Source organism: Antedon mediterranea, chromosome 5 (genome assembly GCF_964355755.1).
Source record: "Antedon mediterranea chromosome 5, ecAntMedi1.1, whole genome shotgun sequence".
NCBI lineage: Eukaryota > Metazoa > Echinodermata > Crinoidea > Comatulida > Antedonidae > Antedon > Antedon mediterranea.
Genome location: NC_092674.1, coordinates 21,339,953 through 21,361,924, shown reverse-complemented (window position 1 = coordinate 21,361,924; position 21,972 = coordinate 21,339,953). Strand labels below are relative to the sequence as shown.

The 21,972-nt window shown below is 33.5% G+C and overlaps 2 protein-coding genes across 3 annotated transcripts; one reads left to right on the top strand and one right to left on the bottom strand.

Annotated features, from left to right (window-relative positions):
• The first annotated feature begins 3,289 nt into the window (after positions 1 to 3,289).
• LOC140049800 (galactosylceramide sulfotransferase-like) lies at positions 3,290 to 4,018 on the top strand. Its single transcript, XM_072094749.1, has one exon. It carries the CDS (start codon positions 3,290 to 3,292, stop codon positions 4,016 to 4,018), a length of 729 nt encoding a protein of 242 aa, XP_071950850.1.
• A 3,998-nt stretch (positions 4,019 to 8,016) lies between these two features.
• On the bottom strand, positions 8,017 to 21,818 carry LOC140049520 (uncharacterized). 2 transcript variants are annotated; one of them, XM_072094417.1, is made up of 16 exons: positions 21,712 to 21,818; positions 20,135 to 20,344; positions 19,609 to 19,677; positions 19,172 to 19,434; positions 17,756 to 19,012; positions 17,447 to 17,540; positions 17,103 to 17,284; positions 14,745 to 15,461; positions 14,265 to 14,306; positions 13,831 to 13,968; positions 13,111 to 13,239; positions 12,296 to 12,525; positions 11,840 to 11,956; positions 11,372 to 11,526; positions 11,109 to 11,252; positions 8,017 to 10,513 (listed from the first exon to the last, which is right to left on the bottom strand). In XM_072094417.1, exons 2-16 carry the CDS (start codon positions 20,334 to 20,336, stop codon positions 10,248 to 10,250), a joined length of 4,005 nt encoding a protein of 1,334 aa, XP_071950518.1. In that variant the 5' UTR covers positions 20,337 to 20,344; positions 21,712 to 21,818; the 3' UTR covers positions 8,017 to 10,247. The 2 variants fall into 2 exon arrangements, with proteins under 2 accessions (XP_071950518.1, XP_071950517.1); XM_072094416.1 differs by lacking the exon at positions 21,712 to 21,818 and having other exon boundaries at positions 20,135 to 20,701.
• Between the last annotated feature and the right edge of the window lie 154 nt (positions 21,819 to 21,972).

Sequence of the window (21,972 nt, the reverse complement as noted above, 5' to 3'; positions counted from 1 at the left end):
TTAGCTTTCCATCATCCATCCCACGTAGGATGTCATTATTTACACGAAGTAATGCCGTTTCAGTACTGTGATGCGCTTTGTAGGCAGATTGATACGGATCAAGTAGGCCATGTTTTTGTACATGCGACAAAATCCGTTTAGAAACAACCTTCTCAATTATTTTTCCTAAAAAACTAAGATTCGAGATAGGTCTGTAGTTTTTCAGAATCTCGGGATCTAGACCTGTTTTTTTCAATGTGGGTCGAACATGGGTGACTTTTAGAGACTCTGGGAAAGAACCACTTTCAAGAGACTTATTAACAATACGTGTGTGATTAATGGAATAAATGCAGAAGTACATTTCTTAATCAGTGAAGTTGGTACCGGGTCAAGTGCACATGATTTAGAGGGAGAATTTTTGACAATTTTTAAAATTTCCTCATCACTTGCAGGTTCGAACTGAGAAAACCGCATAGACCTAGTTAAACCATAAGATATATTACATTTATCAGAAGCAGTTACAACTTCGGCAGTATTTTCATTTTCTAGTGAATCACGAATTGATTTAATTTTATTTACAAAAAACACAGAAAATTTTTCAGCAAGAGCTTCATCGGAGACAGACGAAGGAAGGACCGATGACTTGGAGTGATGTAAAAGTTTATTTACTATATTGAAAAGTTTCTTTTGATCACCTGTGCAGTCACTAACCAGACTAGAGTAATACCGCGTCTTGGCCTTTTCAATCAGTCCATTAACAACCTTTGAACACAGTATTTCTGTCTATCCTTAAGAAGCTTTGATTTCATCCATTTACGTTCAAGTTGACGACGTACTTTCCTTTCAGATCGAATTTCATCGGTATACCACGGTTTAGCTTCCTTTTGCCTAATTGTTTTGTTCTGAACTGGCGCATGTAAATCAAGTACAGCTCTGAGATCAGAATAGCTTTCTACACTGTCTTCAAGAATTACACTTACATCGGTTATATTAGACGCACAGGCTTTAATGTCATTTGTGAATTTCTCAATATCAATTTGTTTTAGGTTGCGACTTTTTCTAATCAAATGACGTCATGATTAGTAAGAGCAATAATATCGTTACAATACAACGATTTTTTTTATTGATCATGACGTCATTTGATTGGATTTTTAAAAATATTATTTTTATCGACTGATTATCCTATAGTTCTAGAACAAAAACTGTTCTAATTTATTTTGTTTTATGTAAGAAAAATGCATGCTTATCTTTTTATCGCCGATCGTTATCGTCCTAGTGTAAATAGGCCTTTAGTAAGACTGGTTAAAAACCAAATTAAAATATATGATAACAAAAAAAACCCCCGTATAATATCCATTTTGTTGGCCAACTCAAATACCGTAAAGACTCTAACGCCGTAACCCGGGTTACTATTCTATAAAATAAGCCCTTACAGGTGCTGTCTGGTATTGTCTTACTTAAAGTGAACTTTAATAGCTTTTGAACAGAAAACTGAGACGATTTTTACTATAAAACATTGGACGATATTTAATACCTGTATATATTTTAAGCCTGAATATCAGTTACCCAATAGGCTAAACTGGAAGGGAATACCCTCTTTAAAGATGGTTAACATAAAATATTAAAAAAAAAAATTGTTTAGTCTCATCATCCCTCATTAATCCATGCTCCATTCAATGGTTATGCCTACTATTGGCTTCAGGTGAGTTATATTGCATATTGAATTTTAGTACGTTAAAGTACTTCAAGAGAAAGGTTTATCAAGTAGTAGGTTTTTATTGAAATATTTACGATGAATAGAAAGGATAACGAATAAGGCATATTAACAAAAATAATGAATCAGTCAGAATGGTTTTGCCCGTATTGTAACAATGGTACAGTCCAAAAAATCAACCGTCATTGTCAATTGATGAAGTTTTCAATCAGACACAATGAGACGGCAAATGCGGATTTTAATTTTCGTTGCACTTTGTGTAATGTTTTTGTACACGTTGATTTCTCATTATGTTGCACCGTATTATGCAGATTCTGATGATATCCGGTACAGGTAAGTTAATAATGTTTCTTAAAGAGCCATGAAATTGTTTCGGCAAAATAAAATAATGTTGCCGGAGGATTTGAAAATAGTGAAGGATAGGAAAAGACACAATATCTAAATATTCAGAACAGAATCAGAACTAATTGTGTGCAAGTTATGTACTTTGGGCATGATTGGCCTACATTACCTTAACATTACATTATTATACATATATAATATTTTTCGTGTAGGCCTATTCGACAGATGTATTTGAGAATTACATTTGAAAAGCACGAAAGTACGATTATTATTAAATCTATAGGCCCTATGTTTTATTTTGTGTATTAATCACATTTGAAACTCATTACAATAACAATTGTAAACATTTCATTATGATATTTTTCAATTTAAACTTAATCAGTATACTATTTTACAATAGTAAAAAAAGAAGGAACAATTATGTTCAAGTTGTTACCGTATAGAGTATACTATATACTACTACTGTATACTATCACTAATAATGTAGGCCCTACGCTAAAGTGTATTTTACATTTGCTAATGTTTCTTCAATCAAAGAAAGCTAAATTGCAATAATGTAATGAATAATGTTTGATCATAGCCGCCCAGACATTAAACGAGTAAGACATATTTTAGAAAAGGTTTCCCTAGTTATTATGCTCTGATAATATCAGAGAGGCCTTAATTCCAGGGGTCAGAAATAGTACTTCATAATCTGCTATTCTGTTCATTTAAATGTAATGTAAACAACATAAATGAATGAACATAATTAACCAACATCGATTGGATTTGAAGTCCTCATTGGTAAGGAGCAAAGCCAGTTGATTAAACAAATCGAAGTCGTTGGGGTTTCAGTTTGACTCGCGGTACAACTTCACATAATTATTGTGGTGGTGTAAGCTTACAATATCCACATGGAGTACAAACAACTCCATGCAATATTTGACAATATAATGTTTGCTTAATTTCAGATTACACATGGCAGATGGGCGTCCTAACGATTTTGTCAGTAGGCCTACACAGTCCCGTTTAGGCATATCACATTGTAGACCAAAAAACAGAATCGTATTTATAAAAACACACAAAACTGCAAGCACAACTTTAACTTCCATATTCGAACGATATGGCTATTCACGTAATCTAAGTTTTGGTGTAGGAGTTGGTACTCATGTTATATCAAGCTATAATCACTTCCAACGTGACATGATCCATCAAAGCAATGCTCAACATCAATACCATTTTTTAACCAATCACGTGAGATACAATCGCGAAGAAATGGAAGCGGTATTCCCAAATGCAACATACGTCACGATCCTCCGAAACCCAGTGTCTCAATTTGAATCTTCATTTGGATATTTTGATTTTGCACACAGTGCGGGAATTAAAGATGTTGATGACCCCATTGGTACGTTTTTTCAAGACCCTGATAAATTTTACAACACACCCGGTTTCTATTTTAGAAATCAAGCTAAAAATGGTCAGATATATGATTTAGGGTTGGACACAAATTTACAGACTGATAAAATTATATTTCATAACGTATTTACATCGTTAAAACAAGAACTCGATTTTGTATTAATATCAGAATATTTCAACCATTCATTGGTTTTAATGAAAAAAACTTTATGTTGGAATTGGGATGATATTTTGTACATCTCTAAAGGAATTCGTAATTCCCGCATTCGTTATCAAATTAGTCCAGAAACTAAATTACGAATACAAAACTGGAACGCACTCGATAAACAACTTTACGATTATTACAACCAAACACTTTGGAAGAAGATTACGGAATATGGGCCAGGTTTTTGGAATGATTTGGCGGAGTTTGAAGGTCGGCTTGAGACAATTCAAGATGAGTGTATAGATACGTCAAAGCTTGATGTCAGTGACTATCGTGAAGATAACATCGTTATTAAAGAGGAGGCAAGAGACATTTGCAAAGCGCTTGCTTTAAACGATGTGCAGTATACGGCGTTGATACGAAAACGACAAGGTGCTTACTAACTACTGTCTGGTACAAGATGTTGCTAACGCAATGGAAAACATTGCATTAGTTTAATAGGCTCCTCTAATAAGACAATAATCGATTCATTGTCAGAGTGACACGATACTAGTAATATTGTGTGTGCGACGGTCTAATTCAATTAACAGACATACAGTAAAGGGTAGGCCTAGTAATTTACCCTATTAGGCCTAATCCAAATCGTGTAGCATGATGTAATTTATTTCTTTGTTTAACCAAAGTTTTTTCCGCTATCTAACTTTTCATTCATTAGGTCTAACTGGAATTTTTATATTATATTGTTAATTATTGCTGATTATTATTTTAATTTTCTCAAAAAGGCCTTTGATTTGATTTATTTCGATACCATACATAAACCAAAAACGCAATCATGATGTTCCATGATAGTAATTTAGTTCAGTGTTTAACCAATGCAATCAAACAACCTTTTTTTAAACTAAAGGTTTCTTCAACATGCAATACCTACAAGATTGTGTTGAGGTTTAATAACCCAGACTATAATATTATTTCATTGCCATTTTTGGTATGATAATTTATGAATTATGTCGAATTTGCATAAAACAGGACAGGATCAAATTATAAATTTTCTTAAATGACCAAACAGAACTGTATTACTGTATCTTAAATCTCAGTTTGATGTAGTTCAAATTGTATCCATTTGTGAAATGTAGGCCTATACACTGAACTCAGTTTGATAAACGTTAAACCAAAAAAAAAAAAAAACCCAAAACGAATTACTTATGGTATGGTTGATATTTAAGTTTTCCAAGAATTTGTTTCATAGTATTTAAATCATTGTAGTACATTACGAAACAAAATTTCAAACAAATTTTAAAATGTCTCTTTATTAAAAAAAGGCCAGTATTATCGTTCCTGACATGATGCAGTACGAGAATCAGGTAACTGACGTTTCTAGTGTATTTATTCAAAGAAATCTACCTTCTGTTACATTTTGTTGTGTTTATGTTTCAGAGATGTATACACATAGCTAAAAAAGGCGATTCATTGAAAATTGAAATTATCTTTCTGATATTTGTATTAGCTTTTATTTTGTTGTTTTTAGTTTTAAAAGAACAAACAAAATGGTGCATGACTCTGATCAGTATCAATGTATGACAGGCTATGTGGGTTTTTTGTTCTGAAAAGGAAAAAGATAAAAAATAATAAAATTATGGAATTGGAATAATTTTGAAAGATATTGTATATAGCCTACAAATAAGTGTATTTTGTTTTGTTGAATATGCCATTTTAATGTCACATAATAGTTATTCACTTTGACGAAAATAGGATCGAAAAAAAAATATTTACCTGAAAAATCTGTAAGTTAAAGCAAAAAATTGTCAAATTAGTATCGAATGAAGTTTTTTTATTTGTCAGTTCATAAGTGAAAGCATTATTTGTTGTTGTTTTTTGTTTATACAGAGCACTACACTACAGCTTATTGGGCTGGTTTTTGGGAGACAATACATCTGTAATGTTTGTTATAGCTAGATCACTTATTTCATTAATGCAATATAACTACTTTAATAACATAATACAGTAGCCTCTACATTTCATTCATTATTTGTTCACAGCCGTTGTGCATAGCATATAATTATTGTACAACTGTTGCATCCTGTTTGCATTGTGTTCTGAGCTATTATTTGCAACACATGGTGTTGGCGTAATCAATATTGATTTAAACCTTCAAATATAACAATTAGATAAGTTTAGCCTCCTGATTCTGACTCGCCTGACCTTCCACTCCTAAGATCTACGATGTCTTTTTTTCTTTCACTTCGTGATAAAATATAAAATGAATGCGTAGGCCTCCTAATATTTTTAGAATATGTCTCAACGTACGCTGAGCGTATTTAAAAAATAAAAAATTAACGATAGATAAATAACGCTCTTCTTTAGAAATTACGCACACTCAGTTATTTATATAAGTATCTTACAAACTATACTATTATATTATGAGCGGACACTTTTTTATACCCCTATTATACGTCATTGGAAGCGCATATATAATTATAATTAGACTAGATTTATTCCAGGACCTGGACTAACTAAACCTAGTCAGTTACTTACTCCTAGTTAGTCAAATTACTAGTCCGCGTGCAGGCAATTCAAGTTTTTGCTGCATAAATTAGCCAAGGCCTGGCTGATGTACTAAGGTATGACACCGGGTATGACACTTTATAAACCCTATTTTAAGTAAAAAGAATAGGAAAACAATTTTTTTGTATCAAATTAATGAATGTATTGTTTAATTATTATAGTAAAGTACATTAGGGGGTCACGGGGGTCCTGATCCCCCCTTTTTTTTAGAAAAAATAAATAAAAACATAAGACAACAATACAGATCAAATCATCCTGGAGATACTGTGGAAGATTACTACCGAGCCAATCCAAGGGTCCTGGGTTCAAGTCCTGTCATATATCAGGATTTTTTCTAATGACAATTTACAACTCCACTCCCAAAGACTTGTAATATAGACTTTGTTTATGTAGAGCATTGTGTTTTATGTTTGTCTCGTGAACGGATTGCCACCTTTAAGAAGGATAGTGATTGAATTTGCTTATGGTTATCCTTGGCAATTTGCCTAAATATATAAAAAAAAAAACAAAAAAAAAAAAAACCGAGTTAAAAACCCGTTTTTCTGCCGATAACAGGCCATGCTTTAAAATATTTGGCGTAGCACCCGAGTCTATCGTGAAGTGTAGTGTTGAAGAAGTCTTCAAGGAACTTGGATTTGGTACGATGATCTGCCAAGACACGAACATTTTCATTCCGAGCTTCAGTGATGGAAGCGACTGTGTAAAATTAGCGGATCCAGATGTGTTCCCGAATGTGCGTGCACTTCTTCTAATCGCGTAGCCTACTAGGCCTATGCCCGTAACGTCTGCTGAAGCTGAGCGGAGTTTTTCGACTTTATGGAGAACGAAAACCTGTTTGCGAAATCACATGTCTTATGAGCAGCTTTCGGGATTGTGCCTCATGAACATACACTTTAACATGAACATAATACAGAGAATGTCATTCGCGAATTCTGTCTCCAAGCCAAGAAGAATGTTCCAAACTTATGTTTAAAGATGCATCACGCGATGTCTAGAGCGCCGTTATAGTAACTAACGTAAAATGTATGATAATAATTTAGAAGTTATTACAATTATCTATAAGCTATCACCTATACTATACATTCGAACAAAATAGGTATATTTTTATGTACTGGGTATGATAAGCGTCTCACATACACACGGAGCCAAGATAGCTTCTTGGACTTGCACAGTGTATGAACTCTAACCTTACGGTTCTCCTTAATAATATCACTCCATGCTATCATTCTAATTTCTTTTTTCAAACTTTTGCATCTCTACGTTCATTTCATGCAACTTTTGTATTGGTGAAAAAGGAGGAATTCAAATAATTCCTCCTCTGAGTTTACAGCCTCTCTACACAAATCAACAAACAAGCAACAAAAACAGTGTTTGTCTGTGGCAGCCTGGAATATAAAAATGTTCTGTAATGAAAATGAGAGTTGTTTTTTGTTTCAGTTTATTAGTGTTAACATTGTCATATTTGTGTGTGCGTAAACCGATTCAAATGATCTAGATTGCCCTAGACCGCCAAAGCTTCCAGAGGGCTTCGCCCCCTGGACCCCAACCGGGGGCCCTTGGCGACCCCCTGGCCCCCAGCCCATGGTTGCTCGCTTCGCTCGCAAAATACTCACACATTGGTTGACCCCCCTTTAATTCTTTGCTGGCTGCGCCCCTGTAATTATTATCCAAAACCGTGAGGGCACAGTATAGATTCAAGTGCACTTGCTATAAAATACTTTTTACAATTTAATAATATTAATTTGAATATTACAATACAATAAAAGAGATGGGTTACAGGAAGATTTCACATGTAACCACCACCCACAAACAAGAAATAGACTAGTTGGTATACACTCAATATTCAGGTAAATAATGTATCATTTAACTTAAAGCTCAGGTACAGGCATGAATTTTAAATATAATATCTGGTTAATTGTACATAAATTATATATTTGAAACAGAAATGAAGACGAAAAAATATGAATTTCTTTTAATATGGTCAAATGCAAAATTTGGCAAAATTCTGTCATAAAAACCAGGAAGACTTTTTTTTCAGTAGTTAGGTAGTTTAACCTAATGTAATAACATGTCTGGTGACTCCCTAGAAGGTGAAAAAAAGATGGTGGATACACGGTGGATAATTTTTTCTATAGCATGAAAATAAAAATCTGAAGTTGAATAAAAATACCAGAAATGTAAAATTCAAGTTATACTGTATTACCTATATTTAGTCATCTGATAACATTTTTTACCACACCGTTTATTTTTTATAGCTTTTTAAAATGCCTCTCTATTTACAAAATTCGTGTACAAAAGAATAGAGAATTACTGTGTAATTTGAACTATCCCCCCACTGATAAGAAAGTGCTTATTTTCAACAAGCTCGTGTAACACAAATAAAATCCCCAAAAATATGAAACATAGGGGAAACTATAGATCGATAATTATTAGCATCTATGATCAATAGAAATTTTTTGCCCGCACCTGGCCTTTAAAACTTGAAATACCAGATTTTATTTTTCGGTATATGCTGACATTTCTTGTCCATAAATAGTAGGTATTAAATCGTCAACACAAATAAAAAGTGCAGAGTACTAGATTCTCATCAGTTTCATTGATTTTAATAATCAAGTTTTTAATTGTATATTGTATTGAAATAGCTAGTTGATTTTTTTCAAGAAACAATAATTATTATTCAAACTAGGTCTACATGCTTTATAAAAATCTGTATTAAATACAAATCTATTGATATCATTACCAATACAAAACCCATTGATGAATAAAAAAAACTTAATAGACTGTTTTGTGTAAGTAGACTGAACCCCAAGCCCTGAATCTGAATAAATCTTGATCCAACACTACTTAATTATGTTAGAATAAAAGTGTTACTATTAAATTTACTTGTTATGCATGACAATTGTATAAAGTAGCATTGTATCTTTCATGCACTTAACCAATAAATTGGCTAGATTGATATCAAACTATTGACTGTATAGCCTTACTGAAAATATAATAATATTATAAATATTGCAATGCGTAAAGAAATTTTCTGAAAAACGATGGCAAGAGAAATGAACTATCTTGTTTCGTTTACGTTAATATTATCTAATATTTGACATTACTGTATATCTATTTTTCCATCACCAATCACAATAATTCAACACTTTTAAAGTAAAATTATTACAATGGTAATATTTCAAATATAAATTTGTTGTATAAATAAAGTAAATGTTTGAATTATTCTCCTGCAGTTATCTATATTTTGTTTAACCTTTATGCAATTATTTATCAAGCTTAGCTATCATAACACACTTTTTATTGCAGTGACTGCAAACAAGAACATGAATTGGTGTGGATGTTTCAGCAATTTCAGTGTAATGTATGTCCATTCATTTTATTTCACTCTTCAAGTTTAAATCTGTCTTTGAGTTTGCTTTAAGTGTTTGTTATTTGCATTAAAAAAAAACTACATTGTATAATACAAAATACTATTTTACCAGAAATATCTCTATATTAAAACTAGGTTTTAGTCAGCTTTAACAAAAGCTTGGACATGATTGGTACAAAATTAAGTTGAGTAATGGTTTCAGCCAGAAGGGTATAGAAGTGTTTCCTCTGCCCTGATTCATCTATAGCATACCACATCTACACCTGAAACATTTGTATATATTACATTGCATAACAAAACATTACTTTAAACAAATATTGTCAACTAAAAAATGAAAAAATATTCTTGAGGATGTATCAATACATGCAAATAAAAGAATTTAAAGTATTACAAAAACAAATATGAAATAAACTATTCGATGAAACTGTTCTACACTTGATTGCTGTATCTAGCATAAAAATTATTACACATTTTGTTATTTTAATAAACCACAATTCTTAACAAAAAATGGAAAAGGGATGCATTTCTAGATGGTAACTAAAAATTAATATATGATATGATGATCATTCATTTATTATTAATTTTAAAAAAAGTTTAGAAACTTAATAAACAAAACTTTATAAAACAGTGAAAATGTGGTACTCTACATTCACTCTTCATCTTTAGTCTATAAATGTCACATTTGTCTTTCTATGATTTCTAGAAAGACTAACTTTTTCTTTTAAAAATGTTCAAACATGTCATTGATAGAAATCTTCCTTCATATCTTCCTCATTTTCATTTTTTTCTTTTCTGTTTTGCAACTCCTTTAATAAATCATCTAGGTCCGAGTTGTATAGCATCGTCATATTCTCATCTATATTCATTGTGGTTTTTTTGTGATCTGATGCCATATCTCCTGAATCTGATGGCATATCTCTTGATGTTATTCCAGAGGTTGATGTTGTTGAGGTAATTGTCTCGATTTCTTGCAAACTTGTGGGGAATTTAAAGTCCACATTTGAACCTAAAAAAAACCCCAAATATATTTTATACATGTAAATGCACAATGAGATTTGTTTATTAAGTACTAGGCCTACTTCTAATGTTTTCTCGATGTACTATTTTCTATAGTCAGTTCAGGTTTTAAAAGTCGTCAATGGATTCCATCAAAAAGGGCTGGTAAGAATTACACATTTTTTTAATGACTACAGATATTGCGTTTTGGATAGTGTCTGCATCCAAATCATTCATGCATGCAATATTCAACAGACAATAGTAGGCCTACCATAACCACCCCCATATTTTCAAAAACGTTTGAATGTAAAACATTGAATATCTTTATATAATTTTAGAGTCAGTATGTTTACCTTTTTTAAATGATAGTCTACTAATTGTCAGTATTTTTATCCTTTTAAGATATTATTTTAATGATCATTTTGCCTATTTTAATTCTATTGTCTTTCAGTGTTTATGATATTACACATAATTTAGGTCAGTCAATAAATCAATTCAAAACTTTATTACATTAATTGAATACTGTTTTTGAACAATATGTCTATACATATTTATATTTATTAAGACTATCATATGCTTTGTGAAGAATTAGTGTAAAAAGTCACCTTTTCTACAATAGAAGAGTATGTAAATACTGGCAGCATCCTTTTCTGTTGGCGTTTGTTCTTGTACTGTTTCATCGTTACAGTAATACCATTCCTGAGTCAATGGGTTCTTAACATACGAGGTATAGTGACCTGCATTCACACCTAAAAAAATAATCAACAAGCTTGATAGTCTTTTTCAAAAGCTTCTTTCAGATGTTGGTTGTTATTGAAAGTCATAACTAGTAGTTGGCGGAATATAAGATATAATGGGCAATTCTCACCTCCGAAGTGACACACACATCCTTGAAGGTCATACAGCAACTGGGCCTTGTCAGCACTGATGGCAGGGCATAGATATGAACTGACATTAAGATCTTCCACAGGAAACAAAACGTTGTTCTCCAGTTTGGTACTCATCAAGTTATGGAAGACAAATCTGATAATAGAATTTAGAAACAAGTATGTATGATATTCAATACATTAGAATTCCTCAATTGGGACACTCCTACTTACGATATACACCATTATTAAGGGGATAATTGTCTGTGAAATAAATGAGGGGAAATATTGTTTTTACAGCCAACACCTATGGTTACACTGTTGGTCCACACAGGCTACAAAATCATGTAAACAGTCTTTTGCCAACAACACCACCATCATCTGCACATAAAATAATGGGAAATTATCCTGGAAGCTGGACATCACACAGTTTTGTATAATATGTAGAATAAGGTTTACAAAATTCTTACCTTTTGAGGTAGACAATAAGAACATTTGGATAACGGCATATTGACAAAGTTTTGCTTGCACACTGAGGCTTTCGACAACAAGGGCAGAACCAAGGATTATGTTCATCTAAGTATTCACTGGTGAACAAAACATTTAAAGATTTTATATGAAGAAGACTCAAAACAAAAGGTAAAGTTAAGCTCTGTCTACACTAAAAATATAATCACTAATTTAAATTAGAAACACAAATATTTGTATTGACTGTAAATCCTTTCTAGTAACTTTATATTTATCACCATCTTCATCACCCACCTCTTTTGAATCCACTCTAACTAGAAATTACGATTTTCAACAAATCTGTTCTTAAACCCCACCTTTTTGATTTTAAGCACTGTGAGATAATAATTATTTGGTAAAGAGCGCCCAAAAATATTCAGATTATTATTATTTATGAGCCCACACAACTTATAGTTTACCTCTTGGAAAATGCCTCAAAACATTGCTTTAATGAGATGGAGTCATCCTGACGAAGATCTGTCAACATAGGATCCTCATGACAGGCACTGGTGATCTCAATCTGCTCTGGAAGTAGGTTATCAAAGACCACCATGATGGTGTCACTGGATTGCAGAGTGATCACTCCTTCGCAAGAAATCTCACAACCTCGGCAGTGCACGTCATAGCTACATCGACTACATTGATATCCCTAGAGTAAGACAATAACATATTCAACAAACTGACTAAAAAGTGGAGAAACTTGAACAAAAAACATTGGTAAAAAAGGAAATTGATGGAATCCATAGTAACAACATCATTTAAACTAGAGTAGAGTATAAATCCAGCAGGTCAATAACCGAGCAGTTAAGGCAGGGGTGCCATTTACTGTACTTAAAAGAGCAATCAAAATCGGTATGGGGTCGATTCTGATTCGGTACTAGTTCTGGTAGTGGACCAAGTCTTCTCGGATAAGGACTATAAACCGTAGGTCCAGTTTACACAGTTTACCGAGTAGGGGTTTACCCCGGTGAACTGGTTCACAAAATAGCAACTGTATACAGTACTATTGGTAATCCTTGGCCACATGTGCCCAAACATAATATAAAAAATAAATAAAACAGACAACATTACTGTAAATTTAATCTTATTCAAAGGTACTTTTAAAGCCAAATACAGTAAATATTTTTTACTTTTATGTAATTACACCAACAAAAGATTGGTGTTCTTCAGCATATGGGTTCTTTGAGTTTTCAAATAGTGCTCTTGTAAAGCTATGCTAATTGCTTAATATTACCTGTCCATCAGACAAAATCAATTTGAAAGGAGCATCCACCAGCAGCATATCTTGTATGCGACGGTAAAGCATCTCAGCATCGATTTCATTTGGAATATACATTGCACGTGGATGGCCAAACAGACAAGCCTACACAAAATAATAGTAGTATTGTAATCAAAATGTTGTTCCAAGGTAATTTAGGATTAAATCCCCCTTTTTTATGAAAGAATGTTACTGGGTAGCTCAGGACATAATGTCTAGTAAAAACGACACCAAGCTCGCAAATTTATTTACAATCTTGGAAAACTTCAGTTCCAATAAAATGTTAGTATTAACTGTTAGTATTAACATAAGGGCCAGTAAAAAAGTGACATTAAATAAACCCAGGAGGTTCACTGCCAAATATGGTAGTGATATGACATCATCGAGTCCATGTATGGGTACTTCACATTTTTTTGTCACATTACAGTAAGTTTGGTAGCATAGTGGAGTTGTGGCTTGGTGGTTATGATGCTTGGCTACCACTCCAAGGGTCCTGGGTTCAAGTCCCGTCACATGTCAGGATTTTTTCCAAGGACCAAATTACTCCACTCCAAAAGACTTGTAATAAGACTTTGTTTATGTAGAGCATCTTGTGTATATGTTTGTCTGGTGAACCTCTGAGGGTCCCCAATGATCAGCAATAGCTGGATGGATCACCCTCATTAAATATGGTTAAAAAAAAAAGCTTAACTTTACCTTTTGTATTGAGTCTTCTTCATATAAAAACTGGAATTGTATGGGTAAAAGTAATATACGCTTATTGATGACAACTGTCCGACAGCTGCTAACAACTGGAACATAATCTACAATTGGGTCAATTTCTTGTGAACACACCTTATAAAAAAAGAGAAATGTCGGTTGGTGAAACCAGATCCTGCTTCTGAACTACAGTACAGTATTATGCATACTGAATACCAAAAACTGTTTCTTGTTGTCCTAAACTCCATAATACATACATTAACACCGTTATGCAGTCAATCAAGGCCTGACATTTTTTTTCACATGAGTGTCCAAATACCATGTCAAACAGAACTCTTCCTCTTTTCAATTCTCTTCCAATGAATAATGCTAATATTTATAGATATTTAACTATTAATATTATTCATTTAGATTGGATAGAAGACACTTACTGGACATTTCATTGCTTCAAACCCACAGTGAGCAGTAACTCTCTAAAAGAATAAAAAATCATTAGTGACAACAATCAAATACACTTACAGTAGAAGATATGCGATCTCCATTCAATTGTCGGATTAATTGATGCTTTTTATAACGACAGTATTTTTATTGCAGATAACCTAATCAACTGTTTTCTTTTAAACTAAGTTGTCTCCATCTTATTATTGAATGTATCTCTTTCCATGTTTTTTTGCCATCTCTCTTCGTCGTGTCATTATTTAAATCCTCAATCCAATCTTCATGCTTTCTTTTTTTTCATAATGTCATCATTATAAAAGTAAATTTTAAAAAAAACCTAACTCGGAAACTTGGTACATCCTTGAGAAAGGTAGAAAGGTTTTTGTGAATTGATATCTCAGATCGTACCGTGAGATCTAACTTTCTTTCAAAACATTCTTAAGATTGTTAAAACACCATGTGTTTGTTCTTACCTCTCTACATGTATGGCAAAGAACTCCTTGGCAAACAGTGTGCAAAAGCAGTTCACTTTCTGGGAAATCATCAAGACATATAACACATGGTTTCCAGCCCACACTGATTGGTGCCCCTGTTGAAGACTGATCACCATTAGATGGCGTCAAAGGATAAAGTTTATCGGCTTCCTCTAAACATCTGTAACTTTCAAGGTTACCGATATTGTCCAGTTTATCTGGTAATACACCATGGTTATTTATCACACCATCAAATGGGTGTGGAATATCAACAATTCTATCTCCCACTTGATTGTTTAACTGTTGTCCAGAACTGGTAGGATCCAAAGAGGTTGCAGCAAACCCATCACAGTTCATTGATGCACTATTGATCATCTCTTCAGTCGGACTATGAGAACCAGTTTCAGTAAGTAAACTGTTGGAACTGGAAACTTTGTCACAACTGATTACGTTATCAGCAGAACTGATGACTTGGGGATTAACCATGTTTTCTTCTACATCGTGTTCCATTGATTGCAGAATTTCAACATTTGTTAAAGACATGTAGACTTTTTCCTCTTCTTCTGATCTGCTAGTAGCGTCAGTTCTGAACTCAGAAGGAATGTCTGAAGAAGCATCTAAAAGGTATCGTTGCTCTATTGATTGCTTTGATTCGGTTTCTATTGCATAGAGTAGTCTGCAAGAGTCGTTGATATAACTAATCTGAATACCATCATCCTGAAAGATATATAACCCCGCATGACAATACATATATACATAGTTGCTTTATCGTGAATTTAATTTACAAACTTGAGATGGTTACCTATAGGCAAAAAATTACTTAGCAGATAACTGAAATAAATATCAATCGGTCATTCAATATAAGAGTTGTTAAGTGTTTAGGAAACAGTATATTTTATACAAATATGTTTAACATCAATAATGCATATACTGTAGATCCATTCAATATTTGATATCTCTCTTGCTCAATATTGACTTATTTCAAAGTGGTGAATACTATAACCAAACTACATAGGTGAGTTTTGTTAAAATCGAAAATTCATATTTCCTAGAAGAGGGGGGAGAGTGGGGATCAACCTGAGGACCCTGTATATGTCACTGCAGAATAAAATGAAATTAAAATACTAGATTTGAACTCGTCACTACGGACGAGTTAGGTTATCCGCAGTCCTATAGCCACGTGCACGTCATACGTTGGAATATTGCGCGCAGAAAAACGATTATGCCATTGAAAAAATGTGAGTGCGCTCTCTATTTTGTGTCACGTCAAAGTGTATACGGTATACACTATATACCGTATACGTACTACATACAGTTCAGAATAGGTGAAAATAAGTGACCAAAGTTATTGACGCTTTTGCACATGATGACGTCATAACAATTTTTAAAATGGTGAATCATGCGAAAGATAATTGATTGACATAGACAATATAAAGAAATGGAGGGCAATGGAATACGGATAAGTGGAGATGCGCTCTATTAAATGTGATGAGCTATACGAAAGAGAAAAAAATCCTATATTTTATATTCGAGTGGCCATACGATGACGTCACAATGTCCTGATAGCCATATTGATACATGATTCGATATCTACAACTCATCTACTACCAGAATATGTAATTATAAAAAAGTTTACCACGTAGTTTAGAATCTATGACTGTTTAAAAAAAGGCATAATTTTGACAAATTTTTGGACTTTTTCATCAAAATTGCGCGCAAATTGTTTAATTCTACGTGCTCGTATGACGAGATTTTAAGGCAAAATTGATTGAAAATTGGTAAATATATTATAAAAGACAGAAAAAACAAAAATCAAGCAAAAAAAAGATGTTTTTGCGCTACGTGCGCACGCGCGCGTAAAAAAATTGCGCAAGCCTGGGAATTTTTGAAATGCTCAAAATGATATGAAACGCGTAGAAAATTGATTAGAAGTTGATTTTTTGCATTTTGAAATTTTAAACGCGCGTGCGCGCGTAACTTTCTGTGAAACATGCAATTTTTAATCCATAGAAAGTTTGCGCTTGATATGACTTAAATTTTCACAAAGTTTCAATACAAAATAACTTTCGGTTTTTAATCTATGATCAATCATTTAAATTCATAAAATCGCGCGTAACTTACGCTGCGCAACTCAAAATTCATAAAAAAAAGTTTCTTGCACATCTACAGCTACAGGGCAATCTTTTGACAAAGTTATACAATCATATGTTGGTCAGAGTTAGAGATACGCTGCGAACAAAATTCGTGGAAAGAAAGAAGAACATAGAAAAAAAAAAAAAAAAAAAAGAAAAAAAAAAAGATCCTGACAACAAGAGGTTATCCGCCAAGTGCGGATAACCAATAATAACATATTATTACAAGAAATCGCGAGATGTGGTTATCAAGAACCTCTGCTAGCAGAATTTCTGTAGCCTCAATGGGATTTTCCTTGAGGAATGCTGCACCAACAATCTGTCTCAAATTTGCTACAAGATCTTGTCTGTTAAGAGTTACCAAAAAACGAGTTGGAGGATACTTGTCTATTGGTACAAATGTTACAACTAAAAAAAAAAAAAGAAAACAATTTATTCAGTTAGTAACAAAAAAACAACAATTAAAGTCTAAACTTTTAGATTTCAATTATAAGAGGTAAATTCAAATTGTGTTTTTAGAAAATTCATGTTATTTTAGTTTTAATATGTGTGGTACATTACGGTACCTACCTAACTGTTTTTCCATAGCTCTGGGCAGTGGAACAGATAAGTACATGAATGGCTCGTATGTCACTGACACATGATTGCAAACATTACATACAACCTGAAATGACAAAAAAAAGGAATTTCTCCATCCAATTTCACTTAGCATCTAATGTTATGTAAAATACTTTAAAACCTTAACATATACAGTATATATTGCAAGTGAGCGCTCATAGCTTTACATCACTGTATATTGGTTGGGTCTATGATTCAGTATTAAAAAGCATGACATTCATAAATTATGTCAACATGTAGTAGTTCTAGACAATTACTTACCGTACTCTTGAACTGTCCTTGGAAAGTCTCTGTTATAACAGATTTATTCTGCTTTATGTACTTAGCCCATTCCCTATCAGCTTCAGCTTCTGGATCTAGAGGCAATGGGTTTGATTCAGAACCTGCTCCAACATCCTTAGATTTCAAAGCATCACCACCATCATTCTTCCACACATTCCTGTTATTTGGAAGGAAAGACTGCTGAGACATGTTATCACTGGAAACAGATGCCTCTGACAACTGGCAACTGCTTGAGTCATCTGTAGTAGCACCAAAGTCATCTGATGAAGATGTAACCATATTTCCACATACATCTTCAGAAGACCTCCGTTCAAAGGTTAATGCTACCTTTTCAGTTGGAAGATTTTCATCAACACAACTTTCCGTTACTATATCTACATTGTGTAAAACATTCACAAGTTTTTCTTTGGAAGTGTTTAATTGTTTTGCTTCATCTTCATACTTTGATTGCTTTGTCATGTCACACTTCAATGCTTCGGAAAACATTAATTTGCTGCAAAGTTTTTCTGAGGTTATCTGGTCAAAGTTCTTTTGGGTTGTATTCATCACGGAATACACACTGTATTCACTGCTCGAGTCTGGTATAGCATTGTATTTAGAAAAATCCTTTATATACTCCGGTTTAGAGCAGTCGTCCATTTTCATCCTTTTCCTAGTGTCAACATCCATACAACTGTTGGTTTCATCCAGTTGCAGCTTTGTCCCTTGTGAATTTTCATGAATTACATCTTTTTGACTATTCATATCTGCTAGAACGTTCGTTCTCTTCTCCCTTGTCTTAACTCTATTATTTCCTTCAGTGACATGTTCAACACTGGACTGATATTCAGGCCGTCTTCCTCGACTGCCAGGAGATTTCGGGAATTTTTCACTGTCGGTTGTAACAGGCATCGACTCTTCTGTTAGAACATTGGTGTTTAGTGTTTTAACATCTTTCATATAAAAATCTTCAAGAGTTTGAATTTTCTCAGCGTTTTCATGTTTTTGAAGTACTGCCTTCGTTTGGTCCGTGGCAACAAGATTGTTGCTACATGTTGCTTCCTCTTTCCCAGAGTCTATATCCAGAGCTTCAAGTTCGCTTAACTTAGAGGTTGAAGCTTCAGATACATTCTGAGAGTCACACGACTCCTCCGATACATCTTCTACTGGAGAGATTGATTTATGTACAACATTTGCCTGATTCAGTTCCTCATGTAATGTGTCTAGAAGAAGAGCTAGAAATTCCTGACCATCATGCTGTAGACGAGGAAGATAATTACATTCAGTTTTTATTTTGGAACAAATCACTTTTCTTAAAACATTTTCTACAAGTGTACATGTCATTATAGTATATTTTTAAAAGCATGAACAATAGAAACTAGTTGTGCATTTTGAGAGAAAGAGAAATAGGCTCACCTGACGAAAACCCCTGAATTGTGAATGCATATCACTTAGAGCATTCTTGAACATCAAAGGTTTTAATACAGAGAATTCACCACTCCAAATTTTTTTCATAAGATCACTAAATTTTCTGGCTAACGTTGCCTCTTGAAACTCATCATGTTCCAATATAAATTTGCACAAATGTGAAATATTCATGAGACACTGTAGACCAGTATTCATAAAACAAGTGTTGCCGATGTTACGTAATCCACACACACCCTTTTTAGAATTTGGATCTGTTAAAGAAAAAACAAATGTTCTGAATATATACTGGATTTTACTGTAAACACTTGGGCACTGCCTTCTACTGCCTTATAGCTAAGCAACAGACAGCCACTCCCTAATATTTTAGTGTACTACTGAGCATATTAAAGAATTTGAAATTTAAAAAAAAGGATCTTATACTGTACCTCTCGTATCACAATCATAAGAATCTTCAATTCCTGAGTAGTCTGGGTAGTTAGGACTGTTTGCATGGCCTGTGAAAAAAAAATGTCTTTAACATAATAAAAAAAAAATGTAAAAAAAATCCTACTTACCAAAGCGTTATTGTGCTATTAACCAATCTTTATTATATTTAATTATTATAACACACCTGACTAGATTTTCGTCAGAGGATTGCGGGTCACATGACATTCAAGAGACTGCAATATTCTTGTGTTACACATTGAGCAACCTGTAGTGTCACGCCATCATTCTATATATCGTAATATACTCTGCGTCCAATTGGATTGCTGCCTACTTGACTGGGCTAGCTTCTCGTTAAAATTAGGTGTATTATAAAATAAATAATAAATGTTTTATATTCGTGTAATGGTACAAATAATTTCATTTGTTGTAAGATTAAATTTTTTATTTCACCGAATTGAATAATTTGTACCATTGCACTTACAAACATTATCGTTATTGTATTTTTTTTTAACCATTCATTCTCACCTGTATCAAAATTTTGAGGGAATTGATGTTCATAAGTTAACATTTCTGTTGAGAACGAAAGAAAGTCTGTTGTCACATCTGAATCTCTGGGTTCACATGCAGCACTGTCCATTGATGTAGACAATGGATCAGAGGCTTCTCCTGAAGAGTCCATAGTATTACTAGTACTGCTAGCCTGGGCTGGATCATCTTGTGCTTCCATGGTTAAACCTGAAAACATTGAAAAAATTGTTAGCAAAATTGAAGCATTTCCCCATGAAAGGCATAATAATACACATGTCAATAGCAGAAAATTAAGAGGATTTAAGTGGGTGTTTAGTTGAGGGTGGTCAATTTTTTTTTTTTCATGAACACTTTATGCGTTCCTAGGTTCAAAACGAGATCCTACAGAGATATATATTTTTTAAAGGATGCGCCAACCCTCTGCAACAATTTGCCCTTTGAGTGAAAAGGGCGCTATATAAACGTGGTATATTATTATTAATTTTGAATTAGGATCGTTTCATTTTATTGTAACGCTGTATTTAGTAGTTCCTTACAATAAACTGTTTTTACTTGAAAAATTACCATATTTCCAGTCATGATCACACAGGTAAGGAATTTCAGAAAATTGAGAGACTCTCTCAATATTCTGAAATTCCTTTATTTTAGGGAATGTGCATCAAATTTTAGAATTAGGACTATTTCAATGCTGTATTTAGTATACTTAAGAATTTCTTTGTACAGTAGGGGGGGAATTCAGTCAATTCACGTCAGGATTACTAATAGATACTAATCAGTGGAGGGGTTTTTAAACTTGCATTTAGAGTCAACCGCGTGCATTGTGATTGATCCTAACAACCGTAACAATGTTGGAACAAAAACAATGTTTTACCGTTAGGTCATACAGTATATTTTAAAAACTTTTAATTTATAGTTTTTGCTTTAAGCGTTATTGCATCGTTTATGACCATTATTTAGTATTACCCGCAGTCTTTCTGAAAATTAAACAAAACGTCATCAAATAATTTATTATCATGTTTATAAAATGAATCACTGCAAAGAAAATATTATTATTAAATGGGCCGCATCGTTCCTGTTCGGATCATCCCACTACTGCAAAGGCTCTACACGACAGGCTTACTGTACTGTAGGCTGCCTAATACTGGGCCTACTACTAGACTAGTAGTAGGCCTAGGCTATATATAGGCCTGGCGTGGCCCTAGCTAGTACTAGCCTAGCCTCTACACTGACTGTACTACAGCACTTGTGGCACACAGGCTTAGTTACTAGGCTAGCCTAGGCCTAGCTAGAGTACATTAAAAAAACAAAGAAGTTTGTACTTTTAAGTTTTGATTTTTTGGGATGGGGGATGCCTACTAGCCTAGGCTATGCCTAGGCTTTCTCAGTTGGTTTTCACACTCTGATCCAAACACCGGGGTTCCAATGCCATTGATCGAACACTTCTCTCTCTCTCAGCTCTCTCGCACACCACACACCGCGCACGTCGTTCTGTTTAGTTTACTTTTGTTTGTGATTTTTGGAAACCCATAATGATAATTGTATAAAAAAATACAATTTGTTTACTCAATAAATACCTTGGTATATAATTGATGAATTCGGCAAATGTTCTAAAACTGTCAATATTAGTAACGATCCATAAAACAATGATTATTCAAATTGTTTTTGTACACATTCTCTGTTTTCGATGCCTTCACTCCTTTTTTCCTCAAATTCGCGGTTCATAGAAATAATGTAAAACATGGAACCATAACCTTTAAACCGTGAACACTGCTCTAGGTATATATGCAGTGCCACTCTTTGTTCCGCATTTTACAATCAGTATTATTTTCCTGGAA

Excerpts from the sequence above, each read along its gene's own strand:
- LOC140049800 (XM_072094749.1), top strand. The coding sequence starts at position 3,290 with ATGGAAGCGGTATTCCCAAATGCAACATACGTCACGATCCTCCGAAAC.
- LOC140049520 (XM_072094416.1), bottom strand. The coding sequence starts at position 20,354 with ATGTTTTCAGGTTTAACCATGGAAGCACAAGATGATCCAGCCCAGGCT. Across the intron at positions 19,678-20,134 it reads CCCTCAAAATTTTGATACAG|GCCATGCAAACAGTCCTAAC; the intron begins GTGAGAATGAAT and ends TTTTTTTCACAG. Across the intron at positions 15,462-17,102 it reads ACCACATCTCGCGATTTCTT|GATGATGGTATTCAGATTAG; the intron begins GTAATAATATGT and ends TATATCTTTCAG.